The sequence below is a fragment of the Zeus faber genome (assembly GCF_960531495.2).
Source record: "Zeus faber genome assembly, chromosome: 6".
Taxonomy (NCBI): domain Eukaryota; kingdom Metazoa; phylum Chordata; class Actinopteri; order Zeiformes; family Zeidae; genus Zeus; species Zeus faber.
The window spans coordinates 13,538,308-13,556,311 of NC_137201.1; the positions used below are offsets into that span (position 1 = coordinate 13,538,308).

The 18,004-nt window shown below is 43.0% G+C and overlaps 1 protein-coding gene across 1 annotated transcript in view; it reads left to right on the plus strand.

The window, feature by feature from the left end:
• hrasa (HRas proto-oncogene, GTPase a) overlaps positions 1-10,826 on the plus strand; it is a 23,616-nt gene extending 12,790 nt beyond the window's left edge. Inside the window, exons 2-6 of the mRNA XM_080001775.1 lie at positions 2,678-2,833; positions 5,906-6,084; positions 7,649-7,808; positions 8,676-8,800; positions 9,352-10,826. Coding sequence (XP_079857901.1) covers positions 2,723-2,833; positions 5,906-6,084; positions 7,649-7,808; positions 8,676-8,795 — 570 coding nt within the window. The 5' untranslated portion in view covers positions 2,678-2,722 and the 3' untranslated portion in view covers positions 8,796-8,800; positions 9,352-10,826. The remainder of the gene's footprint in view (positions 1-2,677; positions 2,834-5,905; positions 6,085-7,648; positions 7,809-8,675; positions 8,801-9,351) is intronic.
• The last annotated feature ends 7,178 nt before the right edge of the window (positions 10,827-18,004 follow it).

The following is an 18,004-nucleotide window of genomic DNA, read 5'->3' on the forward strand; positions in this document are numbered from 1 at the left end:
GTTGAGCATTTTTATCTGTGCTTTAAATTTCAAGTTGTTCTCATTAAAAAAAATAAAAATAAAAAAAGAAATCTTAATCTACCTATATAACTTCCCAACCACCCAGTATTTCCAGAACCTTAAACGTTTTGACACCAAAATCAACCCGCGAGAACTAGGCGCCGGGAAAAGGGGCGTGTCAGGGTTCCGGTGTGATTAGGAACAAAACAGTAGAAGAGACAGCAACTGAAACAAATAACGACAGAACTTTAAAACGTGAAAATAAGTATTTTGAGCCGTTCAAAAGGCTCAGATCGTTCACGACTGACCCAAAACTACAGTAGAAGCATACGATGTGTTGCGGCTTGTGTTGAGCATTTTTATCTGTGCTTTAAATTTCAAGTTGTTCTCATTAAAAAAAATAAAAATAAAAAAAGAAATCTTAATCTACCTATATAACTTCCCAACCACCCAGTATTTCCAGAACCTTAAACGTTTTGACACCAAAATCAACCCGCGAGAACTAGGCGCCGGGAAAAGGGGCGTGTCAGGGTTCCGGTGTGATTAGGAACAAAACAGTAGAAGAGACAGCAACTGAAACAAATAACGACAGAACTTTAAAACGTGAAAATAAGTATTTTGAGCCGTTCAAAAGGCTCAGATCGTTCACGACTGACCCAAAACTACAGTAGAAGCATACTCCGTGGTACTCGCACCCCAGGGAGCGGGGACCGGTGGGGGTTCTCTGCTGTGCTCCCCACGGTGCCATCCCCACACTCACAACATTTCATGGTCCCCCCCGCCCCCATGCTGAAAAAAGTCAATAACTTCTGCTTTTGGATTCTGAATGGGATATTAAATGATGGAATGATACACGGCTAGCATCCGGAACTTCAATTTGCCTCGCATCGTGTAGGTAAAGGGGCCAAAATTAGAAAGTCAACCCGGGTGTCCTGTTCACATCAGAGCCAATCTGAGGTGAAGCCGATTAAAACCCGGATCTATTACTGGGTTATTTGACCCGGTAGTAGACCCCGGTTTTTCCCTTTCCCACTAGTGACGAAAACCGGATGTTAGCGGGTGTTACCGGGTTTTTGGTGCAGTGTGAAAGGGGTATTACTCAGTGTTACCTGGAAAGCCAAAGCGCGCATCTGCTTTTCCTTTTTTTTTTATTATTATTTTTTTTTATGTCAAACGACTGCCGCAATTCACAAACCGATTGCACGGCTTTTGGCGGTCGCTAAAACCTGCGCAAATGACACAAAAAGCAAGCGTCTAAATCATAAAGAACCCCCAAACGGTGAAATGCACTCGTGCAAATTGCCTCTCGTGCACTGGTGCTATTCGCACGCAATTAAATTTGGTATTGTTCTACATTTGGTGCGAAATTGGTCCCTTTCTATGCAAATGAGCCTGGTTGCAAAAAATCTCCAATTCACAACCGTTAAGAGCCACACGTAGTGAGAGTGAAATTATTACCGTCTGCAGAGACCAAAAAATAAAAAAGGCAGCGTTGCCTCTGCTCCCCGCTCGATCAGAGTTTAATATGTATGTATGTTTTATTTCTATTCATTTTGATGTATTTATTTTTCTCCTTTTCCCAATTGAACGAAACAAAAAAACGTGTGTCCCATGTCAGGCTCGGGATTATTTACTTTTATTATTTTACTATTATTATTTACTTATTTACAAGAATAATTGCGATCATACACAAAACCAGGGCAAATTGCACTCAGCTGCAAAACCTTATGGGTGTGTTTGTGCCGGCATATCATAAGGGCAATATCTTCTGTCAATCGGACGCCAAGATGGGGCAGATAGCGGACGCAATTGATGCACAACTCAGGGCGTTATTAGCGGCCGCGTTCCATTTCTTTGAAGTCGCCCCTTTTGAGTTGGGCTGACACGCGAGAATAACCAGGTTCTTTTAGAACGGGCCCTTGATTTACAGTCGGGGCGGCACCGTGTATTGACTGGGCCTATTAACTACGTTCGGGCAGACCTATAGGGGGGGCAACTGGATGCACATCTGGAGCCATAAAACAAGCGCGCTGGTTTGGCCGCGGAAGTCCCATTTCGGGTCCCCTCAAATCTGGGAGTTGGACGGTGACCCCTTTTCTCCGACCAGCCGCCGTCATCATTTTGTCCTTTCCCCGTCCCGCCCCAAACCCTCCCCGAGGCCGAGTTCGCCTCGCACACCGCGGGCGCCGAGGTAGCTGTCGGTAACGTGTGAAGTCTGAGGGATGAGGATCCCTGCGCCCCTCCCTTCCTCCTCTGCCTCTCTCTCCCTCCCCTCCCTCCCTCTCTCCCATACAGTCTCTTGCCGCTCTCGTCGAGCTGGAGAGGATTGGAACATTGAGTACCTTCAGCACATTTTTCACATTCCCCTCCGAGGGTCTCGGCCTAAGCCCCCATTTCTCTCACACACACACACACACACACACACACACACACACACACACACACACACACACGCACACACACACTGTCCAGTGTGTGGCTCTGTGCCGCTGGACAGAAATGGTAATAACTCTGTGTTTGTGTGTGTTTTTCCCTTGAGCCATGAGAAAAATAAATGAGGCATTGAAGTGCTCTAACGGCCTTTGTCAGAGCTCCATGTCCAGTGAATGTGTGTGAACGTAACATGCTAACCTGCCTTCTGTCTCTCTCTCTCTCTCTCACTCCTCTTTCCTTCCAGTGTGTGTGTGTGTGTGTGTGTGTGTGGTGAACGGCGGCAGAGAGGATGACGGAGTACAAGCTGGTGGTGGTGGGAGCTGGTGGCGTGGGCAAGAGTGCGCTCACCATCCAGCTGATCCAGAACCACTTTGTGGACGAGTACGACCCCACCATCGAGGTACGGCCCCCGTCTCCGAGCGTTGCGCGTCGGGAGCTGTCGTTGGTCGTGATTATCTGTCCTGCCGCCGTCGCTGCCTGCAGCCGGCAGCTTGGTCAGAATGGCGTCTGATTCAATTTGAAGTTGCCCCGCCTCCCCCTCTCTTTTCCCGCTTGATGGACTTGGCATGGTCTCGCTGAAAATACCTCTCAGTCTAATTCATTTTTATTTAATTTGCAAAGGGGCTCTTTATCAACTCACTGGAAGGTCAGGTTTTCGGAGTGAGTTCTCTGATTAAGGGTGGTGGGTTTTTGTTTGTAGTTCATTTCTTTTTGTTAGTTTTTTTCCGAGGTGAAATATTCACGCTGGGACGAAGACCACGAAGGAGTGGCAGTACATTTTCTCCCAAATCCCTGTCCTCCACCATCCTCCATCTCTGTTTTCCACCACGCCCGCCGCCGGCCGGACAATGTCCTTTTTGTGTATGCGCATTCCTGGCCCCCATGTGCCAACAAACAAAAGAGGCCGCACTCCCATGTTTGTGCGGCCGTATGTTGGAAGGCCAAACATTGGCTCCCATACCACCTCGTCCATCTTCCCGTCACTGGTCCCGGGAACCAGACGGGGGGAGGTTATATATCGGATATAAATTCTAATCAACACATCTGTTATTGATCTCTGTATGCGCTTGAGTCCAATTTGAGGGAACCAAGTGGAACCGAAAAACAGTGTGCACACTGTGTGCAAGCAGTTGCATGTGCTTGAAGCTCTCATCATTTTACTAGGGGTAGTTATTTTTCAGTTATTTTTTGGTTTTTTTTCGTTTTTTTTTCTCCACCCGTACTTTAAGGGCCGAAACGTATCCTACGTAAGTATGCAAAATGTGAAATGTGTTGCCTGGAGATTCTTAACCCGATTCTTGAAGCTCCAGTTGCAGTACCACACGCTGCAGCCAGGGGGCCTATACGCAGACAACAGCAGGAAACTGTCAGGGAGCCTCCCAAATCCCTGATATCCCTCCATATTTTTTTATTTCTATATTTTATCCCTGGTATTTGGAGATGGAAAAAAATCTCTTCCCTACAGTTAGACTTGGGGCCTATATTCGCCACCATATGCCATATTTTCGCAGTATCAAATACCGTCCGTCCGCGGGACCACGTTTTGTTTAAATCTCCTTCGCTGCATGTCCGAATTTATAATCTACTAATGGTAGGCTAGTGAGAAACTAACATATTTGGAGCTGAACAAAATGTGTCCTCGCTTCTTTCAAGTGGGTTCTCTTTTCCCCAATCAGCCTGTGTTCCTGGAAAGGAAGGAGGAAGGGAATCGCCGAGTTTTGCTGCTGTTCCCAAATGCGTGGATAGTGGGATCACATTTCACGGCAATTCCAGTCACAACTGGACAGAGTATTGACGCAACGGGCGGCGTGTGTGTAGGGATGCAAATTTAAAGGAATTTCCTTAATTGATCGTTGTGAACCTTAACAATCGTCGATTGGTCAATAACATAAACGCTAAATATAGCATGTGATGTACAAGATACAAAATGCATGTTATATTCCTCAATCAATCATTTATTGTAACATTTGAGAAACAGGCGTTCTTGCAGCATCGGGTAAATCTAATATGAAGCCGTGTAGGCGTCTTCAAACGGGAAGAAAGCGACTCTCCGTCTCGTCTGTCGCACGCCAAACCGCCACTGCGTCGGGCGCGGGCAGCTTTAACAACACCCCTCAAGGAGCCGGGTATCAGGCGGAATTGTCGACCCGTTACGCTCCGTTTCCATCTTGGGCGGAATCAGTTCGGCTCGGCGGAGTGGGCGGGCTTGGGCCCAGTCAAATGGGAAAGGCGACAGTAAACAATCTGCAGCAGGGTGCCGCCATGTCGGATCGGTTCTCACTTCCGGAAGCACGGCGGGAGATCACAGCGCGCTTCGCAGCTTGTTCAGTTAATTGTTTCATTTGAAATCTCCTTGATTAAATTCTTATTGGCAATTAATTACACAGAAAACACAATAATAATAAATATAGCTCCAGGCAGCAATATACGGGGTCCAGTTTAGTCATGGTAGGTACGTGGTACGGGTTTCCAAGGTTCCGTAAAACACATTGTTTTTATATTGACACCAATTCCAAATTTCCGAGCTTCCATTAAACGCAGAATCGGCTCTGGTTGTCTGTCTACGCGTGGCAAACGTCCACAGGGCGCAGGTCGCAGGACGCATATTAGTTCCGAGAGACAAAGCTTGGACACACATAACTTTAGATGACGATTCACAAAGCGCTCGGCTCCTGAAACGAATGAAGTCGCGTCAAAGTTCTTCACCTTTCCGGGTAAATTTGCAACAGTTTTTCACTCGTTTCTGCTCAAAATGTACATGGATATTCTCGATATAACTCGAACAACAAAGACGCCTGAAACGTCCCGGTTCCAACGAGGTCTGCGCGTGCTGTGGTCGACCGTGTTTCACATACTTAGCCCGAAAAATGCAAAGAAGATAAATAATAAATAATTATTATTAAAAAAAAAAAACAAAAGGGTCAAAAATTATATATTATAAAAAAAATGTTTTACTTAATAAGTGTTACATTATTTATTAAAAAAAACAACGATATTATCATCAACAATGATAATATTGTGTATCATGTCATTTGGGTGGGACTGCATCGCAATATAACATTTTGGATATCGCCTAAGCCTACCTACAGTACAATTTGACGAGCAGCTGAACACTCATTTACACATATACATTTTTTTATCCGAGAGGGAGTCGGTCTTCCTTGTTTTCTTTTTTCCCTCCGGTACAATAAGGACAAGATGACACATTGCTCAACGGTTGATATGTTGCTTTGCGATTGTTATGGTTGTTTTCGCTGTTGCAGACGTCATGTTTACGAACCGGATAGGATTTGCCATCTACCGCCCCCCTGGGGGAGGTTGGGTGTATTACCCCAGCAGGAACATGGGCTACGCGTTGAGTCCGCGCAGCCACACCTTGCGTTTGCGTACTTCCGTGGGGTGTGTTTCGACCGTAGATCGCGTTCGCCGGGCACGCCGAGTCCTAACTCCTCGCAATCCTCCGTCTTTCCAGGACTCGTACAGGAAGCAGGTGGTGATCGACGGCGAGACGTGTCTGCTGGACATCCTGGACACGGCAGGTCAGGAGGAGTACAGCGCCATGAGGGACCAGTACATGAGGACGGGCGAAGGCTTCCTCTGCGTGTTCGCCATCAACAACACCAAGTCCTTCGAGGACATCCACCAGTACAGGTACGGAAACAACGGCGACGCGGATCATATTGGTGGGAGGGAGGGGGTTGGTGTTCGGGCTAGGATCACTAAGGAGGACTGAACGTGTATTTTTAGATCATTTGGATTCATGTTTCAGCGGCGGGAAATGGACACAAAACCATTTCTAAAGGTCCCCGCGAAGCGTGTGCTTGTGTGTGTGCATGTGCGCGAGTGTGTTCTCTCTCTCTCTCTCTGCGGCAGTGCGGTGATGTCATGTTGTAGCGTTTAACACAGCTAAAGAAAGCTTAGCCCCCTGACTGGAGGATTACAGTGCGTTGCCAATGAAATCGATCGTGACTCAATTAGACGAGAGGGGAGCGAGGGAGCACTCCCAAGGACGGGGGAAGGAGAAACTGGGGGGGAGGAGGAGGAGGAGGAGGGAATTCCAAATCGAGATGACAATGTACTTTTTCCTTTCTCTTTTGAGTGTAGTTGGATCCCAAACGCTGACCACACAATGATCGGCCTCCTTCGTCGTTTTAATGTCTTGGAATATATTAAATTGAGATATTATTTCGAGAGTGGACTCATTTGGCTCGCTGCCTCGCTTTTTGACAGGATTAACACAACTGCTGACTGAGCCGTACACCAGAGAGCGTGCACAGATACTTATATTATGTATATTTGCCACATTTTCGTTTTTTTTTGTTCATCTTTCATTTTTTCATTTTAGGCTGCCTTTTTTTCCTTTTTATTATATTTGTGTATTGCCTTTTACGATCAATTTTTTTTATTATTTTGTTTTGATTTGGAAAAGCATCAATTTCACATTATTGTAAGAATCTGTGACATTGCATGGACAATGATATGCAGAAATGTACAATCAAATAAGGCAACGTCAGTCATTTTGTATCCGTACTTTCAAAGTGTAAAAGTTTGTGAGTCAAAAAAACTGATTACAATACCTGAAGTCTATTTTTGTATCTTTATAGTTCATTTTTAGGGTTAATGCATATTGCCGACTTCTTATTTCGATTCACATTATATTATTATTATTATTATTATTAATATGGTCTATTTTGTTCCATGTGAGCTGCTGTGACAATCTCCCTTTGTGGTTGAATAAAGGCGGCGAGATCATAGTCCCAGTGTCGTCATCGCACTTACCTAGGTGTGTGTGTGTGGGGGGGGTGGGGGGTTGACCAAGGCCAGAGGGCCGTGCTGATGGATCGATCTCACCCTCAGTCCCCTCTGTCGCTCCGCTGGCTGGCTGCTGTTTTCCTTTTTTTTTTTTTTTTTTGGCTGCTGTAGCGATGAGGTAATGCCGCTCGCCGTCTGCCTGTTGTCTGCCCTCCCCTCCTCCCTCCATCCTTCAGCAGTGCAGCAGCAGCAGCAGCAGCAGCACAGCCCCAGACCCGCCGGGCTTTCGGGATCCTCCTCAGGGTCCTAAAGCCCCCCGGGTGGCTGGCTGGCACGCACACCCCCCCTAGATGATGATGTGGGGGGAAAATGCGGTTAATAGTCAGAACTCACTCTCTCCTTTCACAGAATATATATATATATATATATATATATTTATATGTGTTTATTTTTACGCTCTCAGAGAACAGATCAAGCGCGTCAAGGACTCAGACGACGTTCCCATGGTGCTTGTGGGGAACAAGTGTGACCTCCCGGCGCGCACGGTGGACACGCGGCAAGCCCAGGAGCTGGCGCGCTCCTACGGCATCCCGTACATCGAGACCTCCGCCAAGACACGGCAGGTACAGGACCGTGTGTGTGTGTGTGTGTGTGTGTGTGTGTGTGTGTGTGTGTGTGTGTGTGTGTGTGTGTGTGTGTGTGTGTGTGTGTGTGTGTGTGTGTGTGCTCTGGCTCTGCAGTGCTGGGAACGTATTATTGTGCTGCTGCAGGCGATGACTCACGGCCGGGTTGCCAGGTCGGCTTGGGGGAGCGGAGCGATGTGAAAGGCCTCGCAAGGACACCGCTGCGCACCTACATGCACGTTGCGTGGCTGCCTATAGCCTCATACATTCACTTAAAGCAAATTCACAAGTTAAGCCAGAGAAAGATTTCACCGTTTCTCAATGGGGTTGCGGTTGCCATGGCAACGCTTTACCGGTGAATATGCTCATGAGGTTCGCTGGTATTCTTAAGAGTGATCTTCAGTGTTCTTTAGGTTTATTGTGTAGTGTTTTGTTGTTGTTTGTTTTTTTACATTTTTTTATTGTTGATTGTTGAATTTATCTTTATGTTTATTACATTTTGGGTTTATTGTCAAATTGTTCAAGTAAATTACTCTGTTTATTTTATTTTGCCATTTTTACATTTAGCTAATTTATTAAATAATTAGGTAATAATGTTGTCATTTTTATTATGTTATAATAACTTTATTTCTAGTTTAGTTTCTATCTATCTTCCTTGTACTTATCCTTTCGAACTGGGCATTGCCATCTTTTTCTCGCCATTCAAGCAGGAAGTGTGTGTGTGTGTGTGTGTGTGTGTGTGTGTGTGTGTGTGTGTGTGTGTGTGTGTGTGTGTGTGTGTGTGTGTGTGTGTGTGTGTGTGTGTGTGTGTGTGTGTGTGTGTGTGTGTGTGTGTGTGTGTGTGTGTGTGTGTGTGTGTGTGAGCAGGGCGTGGAGGATGCCTTCTACACACTGGTGAGGGAGATCAGGCAGCACAAGCTGAGGAAGCTGAACCCCCCTGACGAGAGCGGCCAGGACTGTATGAGCTGCCGCTGCGTGGTGTCGTGATGCAGGTGTGGTCAACACGCGCTACGCTTTCCCCCTTCGTACTTGGTGTTAGAGACCCCCTCACTCCGGTCGAATATCCTAGATTGCCTCATGGCTATGTGGAATACTTGATTCTGATTGGTCAATAGCTGCAGTCATTGGTCGGTTATTTCTGAATAATGACCGCTGTCTGTTAACAGTGACCACTTCCTTGTATCACTCCGCCTACAGTACATGCTGATGTCCAATTTCACATTAATAACAATAAGAAGTTGTCGCCATATGTAGAGCATTTATTTTTTATTTTTTGTAGCACCAATAGTTTGCTACGTTGTTGTGGACAATTCTTCTTAAATGTTAGACTAGTTATAAAATCATTTCACATCAATATTCCGTCTCAATGTACTATTTTATTTATTAAGTGGCCGTGTAATGGGAAAGTTGGGTAATGTGCGGCCAGCCTGCGATTATCGTAGAATAACCCCCTTCAAAATGAGCTAGTTGCTTCGTTATTTGTTGTTTTTTTGCTGAAGTTGTGACATTAATTTTGCTCGTCTTGGTCTTTCTCCCGCCGCAGCCCGCCGTTGCGAGGTGAAGCGCGGTCCTACGGCACAGCGTGGCAGCATGGACTTGACGATGGCAAGCTGAGACAACCCAACCATGGAAAATAAAAAAAATAAACATTGAAAACAGAAGGACGGTCGAGGTCCTAAGCTCACGAGTGAAACCAGCCGAGCTTGACTTGTACCATAGACCTTTGTAACCGGAGAAAAAAAACAAAAAAACAAAACAACAAAAAAAAAAGGAGGATTCAGGGGCCCTCGGCCTCGCCCCGGAGCCGGCCGGCTCTGACAAGGCCGGTCCGGCCTGGTCCTACCCCCTCTCCACCCCCTCCCCCCATCCCCTCTCTTTTTGGTCCTCGTCTGCCTGGGAGCAACACCACTAACGACTCTTGTCTTCTCCAGTACGATCTGGACCGGGCAGCTCCTTTGTGCTAACTTTGATGTTTTACGGTCTCAACACTGGTCTTTTGGAATGAAGGGGGGGGGCCCGCCGCTCCCTCCCGTCCGGAAAGCCCGATTTCACTCCCACCGGACCCGGATCGACTGAACATGGGGAACCCCCCTCCGACACCACCACCACCGCCGCCTCCACCCACCACCGATTGGAAAAAGATGGAAGGACGGAGACTGAGGTCGGGACACCACATGGGAATTCTGAGATCCTGCTATTTGATTAGATTGTCCATTCAAAAAAACAAAAAAAAACAAAAAAAAACAAAGAAAAGAAAGAAAACCGGGCAAAAAAAAAAAAAAAAAGGCCTCTTTGAGTTTTTCTGCTGTTTAACTTTCTTCCTTTCGAAGCTTTTGACAGCCATCACTCGGCGCGTTTGTTTCGGATGACGCGGCCACTTGATCGTTGTTCTGTCGCCAATGCTTTCGCGAGGAGTCTGTGAAGGAGCGAGAACTTTAGAAATGGACGGGTGTGCTTTCCCCCTTAATCCCAAACTGCCTTCAAACCTTGGATGCCCCCCGGAATTTTATTTTTATTTTTTATTATTACTTTTGTTCATCCTAACGGTTGTCATTGTAGAATAATAATAATAACAATAATAATAGTACAGGCTAGTGTGTATGCTCTGGTGCAATAGGATCATTTACCGTCTGGAGGGGAGAAAAAACATCTCTCACGCAAAAGTAATTTACTTGTTGACAGGTACAGTACATGAAATTGCCTTTTTTCTTTTTTTTTTTCTTACAACATGTAAGGCCGACAGGGACTGTGGTTGTGAGACAGGAGAGCGAATACCATTTTTGATTTTTTTTTTTTTCTCTCGCCACATCTCAACAAAGGTTACCGTACGTCAACTGTTCTTATTTACTACATGGTGACCTGCCGCTGGCGTTTCTAGGGAAGAATGTATAGTTTGCTATTGTTTTCTAAGGCTCAGGAATAATTTAGGGTCACGGAAGGGTCCCTATCTTATTGCCCCCGAAAAAAGCCCCCAAGAGCAGGATTTGTCGCCTGTGAGTGTTTGAATCCTGCGTGTAGTACCTCTAAGGGGGCGATACTTTGCCACCAATGCCAAAACTATCCTCAAAGCCGTCGCTTTTTCTCTCCGCACACTGCCTGTTTAGTCCCATTTCGCAAAACCATGTCGTTAATTGATTACTGTAAATGATAGTCGCCAACGTGATGGACAATGGATGTCGGCTCTCACCGCTTTTCGTTTTTTTTTTTTTGAGTATTTTTTAGTGACTTGCGCTGTCCCGCTGCCTCTATGGAGGGGGGATGGTTCTCTCGCCTTATCCAGTCAGTCAGCAAGGTCGTACCTCATGCCGTACGGTGAAGTCGGCCTGGGGACCGCGCATGGCTTTCTGTACCTTTTTCCCGTCGTGTGTGTGTGTGTGTGTGTGTGTGTGTGTGTGTGTGTGTGTGTGTGTGTGTGTGTGTGTGTGTGTGTGTGTGTGTGTGTGTGTGTGTGTGTGTGTGTGTGTGTGTGTGTGTGTGTGTGTGTGTGTGTGTGTGTGAAACTGGAGACGCAGACAGGAGTGCAGTGGGATTTAGACTTGCACTCTACTGTACAGTATTGGATGTTTTGAAATGGACCCCCTCCCCAAGCCACCGCAACAACACTACGCTGGCAGTCTCTTTTTTTTTTTTTGTGGATGACCTGCATGTCTCTGTATGCTTTGTTTTGTTTTTTTTTGTTTTGTTTTTTTTTGTCTTTTTATAGAAAGTGACTGAAATGCTAAAAAGAAATTTAAAGGAAATGGGGTTTGAATTAGTCGAGGCCCACTAGGTTCGACTGTGGGAGACCAACTCCTACTAGTGGGAGTTGAGATTCTTAATGTTGAGGTTTTTTTTGTTTTGTTTGTTTTTTCTTTGCTTTTAAAGACATCATGGCCAAATATTGGGGCGGGAAATGTGATTGTGTCAATTACAAGTAACTTAAAAAAAATAAATAAAAATCTTGAATGAATTACAATTAAAGCGCCTTGGTATATGCACAGTGTTTTTATTTTTTTTCCATGGACTTCCACAGACTTTCCTTTTTTTTCCACTGACTTCCCATTTTCTTTTCTCCATAGACTTCCACAGACTTGACTTTTCTCCATGGACTTCCACAGACTTCACTTTTTTTCCACGGACTTGCCCTTTTTTTTCCCCATGGACTTCCGGAGAATATTCCGAGTGTGATGTCATGTAAACAGATTTTTTTTTTTTATTGTTTTTATACCCATGGTAACAATAAAGATACGGAAAGTGGCTCATAACTGAAGTGGGTTTCTAGAGAAATGCGTGTCATGGGATCCACAAAGGGCAAAAAGTCCTTTTCTTTCATTTTGAATCTGCTACAGTGAAAGCGAATCTCATAACAAACCAAACGAATTAATTTTTCCTTCTGGATTCGATCATCTCCTTCTTGTGTGAAAGAAAAGTGAATAAATTGCGCGAGTAGATTTAAGTTACGCTGAGGAACTGTTAAACGTGCTAAAGAGGGGAGGGGCGGGAAAACCCTTGCCAAGATAATTAAAACTCTTAAAATGTTGTGTCATTGCTTTTGACATTTCTAAATGTGTGTGTTTGGTCCGTTCTTTGGTTTCGCTGTTCGTTGTGTTGGATCTTACAGTTGAGGTTTTTAAAACCAGTGCGCATTAACACACTGACAACTCGTCTTCTTTGGTATCTGCGTTTCAAGGCCCGTTAAAATACTCTCAAATCCCTCGAATCTATGCATTCAATTCCCACCACCATCGGAAACAAATTCTCAACAAACCACAGGTTTCTAAATGTGTCTGGATCACGGCGCGGGCGCGAGCGCGGCGTGAACTGAACTGGGAGCTTTGCACAAGGTGGTCTGAGGCCTTGTTCCTCCCTCGCAAACTGGAATCGAGAGGCCGTCACAGGAATTTGTGAAACGACTCAACTGTTTAACTATTTAAAGATGTATTTACTCTCCAATGTGGCAAATGTATTGCAGGAAAGGAATAAAAAATGTCCAAAAATGATGACCTGGTTCGTGTACCTTTTTATTTTTAATTATTTTGTTTACAGTGAATTTGTTTTTGCTCCTCCCCGCAGTGTCATAAGTCACGTGTAGATTGACCGAAATGTTAACTAAAAAGTGACATACAAAATGACAACAGACCTGAACAATAAAAAATATATAGAAACCTAAAAAATAGCACTGAATAATAAACAATTAAAATGAGCCTAAAAAACAAACAAAAAAAAGATAAACCTAAAATGAAAATAAAAACAAGGATTTGGTAATATTGCAATATACAGTAAATATAAACCTCAAAGAATAAACAGCAATAACAATAGGATCCTCATCCTACATTCTGTAGATGAGGACCCTAAAAATGGACAAACAGTAAACCTGAAAATTAACAACACACCCCTTTCAACCATTCATTCACATTTAAGAAAGGAACTGTAACAAGTTTGCATGAACACGAAAACATTTATGAAAAAAGTAGTTTGTTCTTTGTGTCATTTCAAAGACATAATGACAGCCTGGAAATTGAGTAGTTATTATTTGAACATTACCTCTATGGGTACAGTAATATGACTGGTCTGCGAGGTATAAAAACACTTATTTGAGATGGAAACGGTTCAGAACTGCAGCCATATAAACCTGTGAATGAGGCAACGAATTTGGCACCAAAATCTCACCTTTTTATTGAGATCCTTTTGGAAAAATGCAGGTAAAGTTTTTTTGTTTTTGGTTTTTTTTTCAGCAATAGTAGAAGTTTGATGCTTATAATGGCAGAATATCTCCATGTAATACTAATATAGTAACAGATTACTGATCCTTTTGAAGAGTCACATAAGGAGCTAAGCTGACCCACATAACAACTTCCGTGTTGCTGAAGTCATCGTCTAAAGGAAATAGTACTTTTATGATTGGGAAGAGTCGGAAATGACACCTTTAACTATGACTCGAGTATATTTGTCGATGACCTAATGTACTTTTTGGACCCTGTTTTCAAAACAAACCCAAAAGTTTGAAATAACCATTAAAAAAAGTATGTACCTGTACATAATACTGAAACAGATTTGACCCAGTGTCACTTGAATAATTAACCACACTGAGAGACTTTCCAATCTCACTGAAGTTATATGGACAATTTCTTTTACTCAGATGTGAGTTCATCTCTTTCCCTAAGTAACTGAATTCCAACCTTTGGATCAATAAAGTCTTATCGTAACCTTAATCTTAACGGTGTACTTTTAGTTCATTATGATTCTGGAGGAGGCACAGGGCCGGCCCTGAGCAGAGGCTGTGTACTGGAGGCAGTTGCCTCAGGCACCAATCATTCATGGGGCGTCAAGCCAAGAAGGGAGGTGGGGGATGAAAGAAAAAGGAATTATGGAAAATCTTTAAAGTATATTTTTAGATTACATACAGCATAGATTACATACAGCATATAAAGATGTTGGTTGTTTATGGTTTAAGAAAAAACTTGTGTGTGTGTGTGTGTGTGTGTGTGTGTGTGTGTGTGTGTCAGTGGGAACCCCCCCACAGTCACACACAGACACGCTCACTAAAATACTACAGACAACACAAGAAAACAGTGGAAGATTAATTGTTATGTGTCATTGAAACAAAAAACATGGATAACAAACAATGTAAAAAAAAAAAAAAGGAGAAAAGTTAAAAACGTAAAGTTGTTGCTGTTGTTGCTTTACTTGAGGAAAGCTAAATTCATTTTTAAAATGTATTCTGTTTGCTCATTAATTTGTGATTTACTTGCCTAAAAATTCACCAGAGTGCAGGAATAAAGGCCTCTAAACTACATCTTTTTGAGGGGGAGGACCCCCAGACCCCCCCGACTAATGCTTTGACAATGAGGTTGAGTTGGGTTGAGGTGACGTGGCACCAAAGGAGGCCAGAATGGGTGTAGTTTGGGTGGTGAAGTATGCAGTGCGGGTGCGGGTGGGGGTGGATGCACCTGTCAGGAATTTTGTGGCATGTGCGCGCTGAGGGGCCTAAGGTTGGGGCCGGTGGTGGGGCCTTCTACAGGTCTCGCCTAGGGCTCCAGAAAGGCTAGTTGCCGGCCCAGTGTAGGCCTACCGCCCGCCCACCTCTGCATCGGTGTACGGTAGAGCAGAGGACAGCAGAAGGACTGTTAAAATGATAAAACAATTTGCGACCCTGTTATCAGGTCATTTATCCCCGTGGCGTGTTTGCTTAACTTTACCTCGTTGCTCTTTGGGCTGAGCTTCCTCTGAATGACCGAAACGCTGCTTCATCATTGGCCCACAAGGACGATAACGGATAACTGATGCAAGAGAAAAAACACAGCCAGAGCAGGTTGGTAGGAGCAGAAGTAGGAGTTGATTCTGGACTTTCATTCTAAATAAAACTTCATCATGCAGTGTTATGACAGCGTGGATGCCATAAGGAAAATGCTGCCCAAGGTATGACAAGTCAATATTTGAAGAAAATGTGTTTTCGCTTAATGTCTTTTTTTATCTTTCCAGTCTCTAAATTGCATTTTTGCCCTGCGTTTTATATATAGACATATTTTCAAAGGAAACACGCGGCTCAAGAAATATATGCTGTATTGAAACATTACAAGAACTTAATTCCTGTGATGGATGAATATGGTAAGGAACACAAACGTTTTATTCATTCCCAGAGTATTGTACATTCATCTTCGCTGTTTTGTTTCGGTTCAAAGTTATTGTATAGGACCGTGTGTTTCATTTTTGGCATGAGCTTTCATTTTTCAGGTCTTTTCCATTGTTGTCTATTTTAGTTTTTATTGTTTTTCTGTTTCCTTTAGGTTAGGTTAGGTTATAATTAACTGTTAGATTTAATGTATATTTTCCAAATTTTCCATACAGTATATTGCCTTTTTCTTTTTTCATATTTTTTATTGTATTGATTTATTTCTTTTGTATTATTATTGTGGTTATGTTGATGTGAGATGGTGGGATTGCAATTACCTACTACCTATCTGTCTGTCCGTCCGTCCGTCTGTCCGTCTGTCCGTCCCTCTATCTATCTATCTATCTATCTATCTATCTATCTATCTATCTATCTATCTATCTATCTATCTATCCATCTAATCAATTTGCTCTATTTTAACAGTTTTTAATGATGGTAGTACCGGGAACTTGATGAGTTTGTCCGGATGTATTCCCATCTTGTTTGAAGGTAAAAGCTTCATTTGGCAATCCCACCGAATCCTAACAATCATATCATACAACCCTGGCATGTAATGTGATGTTATCTTCGTTTTGGTTCTCCCGTACCTGTGAACAGACAACACCTACAACATCCCAGTGTCTTTGTGGCTGGAGGAGAGCTTCCCCCTCACCGCCCCCATCTGCTACGTCAAGCCCACCCAGGAAATGGTGATCCTGAGAGGAGGGCAGGTCGATAGCAACGGTGAGATCGTACTGCCCTATCTCAAGGACTGGACACAGGTAAGATCATTTAAATTATATTGTGCAGGTATCCATCTAAAGGGGGTTATTTTGCAATAATGTCTGACTGGCTGCACGTTATTACGCTGCACGCCGGCTGCTTATTACATGACTACTTAAAAAGAAAAAAAAAAACACATTGAGATAGATTCGTGTCTAATAATTAAATGGTATGGTTTAACATTAATCATTAAAGATGGCAACACATTAGTAAGTGATAATGTGCAGCCACCGTTATCGTACAAATAACCCCCAACAGGGCGATCAGGTCTGAAGGGCGATATTTTGTGATAATGACCGGCTGGCTGCACATCACCCCGCTTATTACACGGCTATTTACGAAATAAGAGAACACTTTGAGATGTAATAGTGAATTGAAATGGTTTTATAACTAATATGCCCAATTTTATAGTCCACAACAACGTAGCCAGGCATAGAAGTTGTTGTCCATGGCAAGGGAAATTACTACCAGATCAGCGGCCATTATCCAGAAATAACTGACAACTGATTATTGCTATTAACCATTTAGAATTGAGTATTCCAGAGAGCCGTGTAATAATATGAGATTAATAAGAGCAACTAGTTAAATAACAGGTTACCACAGACTACAAATGGACATACAATATGACCAAACATTGCCAATTGTCAATTGACACAAATAATAATTCTATACAATTTATTTTAGTTAGTTTAGTTTATATTAGTTTATTTTAGTAAATATTTAATTAAGATTTTTCTTTCTCTTTCTCAGGAGTATGACTTGGTGACTTTGCTCCAGGTGATGTCTGCCATGTTTGGAGAGATCCCACCTGTTTTCTTACGACCCCACGCAGGGCCCGAACAAGCCTCCTGTACGTAGGCCTACTGTACAACGCTCTGACAGTAGTTTCTCTTACGCCGAAAATCCTACTCCCTAATATGTTTTTAGAGCAAATTTAATTATATTAAAAATATATTAAAAAAATATATAAAATTGTTGTTGACTAAAAGTAACCCGATTTTTTGTGTTTTCCAATAGGTTCGCTCCAGTTCCACAGACAAGCAGAGGGGCTTCCACAGCAAGATACAGATTCATATCTGTTTTTGACCAAAGACAACAGCGAGCCCTATCAGCAAGAAAATGAAACCAACTGTTAACTGGCGGTGGAACTTTGTTTTTTGCATAAGACACCGTATATATTTGTTTATTTACTTCCTCAAATGCATTAGATGTAATGTGTGATGTCCAGTCAGCTGCCAAGTCCAAAATGCTAAATAGTTTGTTGTATATAATGTCAAGTACAAGAACGTATAATACTGTATAACCAAAAATGTTGCCAATGGACTTGACTGAATATAAATGTGACTGAGATGAATAAGCAATTAAATTAATTGTATATATTTAAGGTGACTTGTATAGGTCTGTGTCTTAATGTGTTTGTTCATTGCCCCTATATGACAATTATTTAACACATAACAATCTTCATTCCATTCATACAAAATGTCTTAATATGAAAAATGAAAGATGATTTGATTTGTTAAAGTTATTATATGCTGTAGCTTCCACATAGTGTATAAATTATTTATATGGATAGTTACTGCTACAAACTAAGGCTAACCATACTAAAAACACATGAACTTGTAATATGTCAGCCATGATGATTTATCACACTGGTGGTAATGATTCATCTGGTGCCATCTGTAATGTTGTAATGTTCTGTTAATTATTCACTGTCGTAGAATATTTCTCTATAAGGAAGACATATAAATGTTTTCTGACAATGAGCTTAACAATAATATGAATA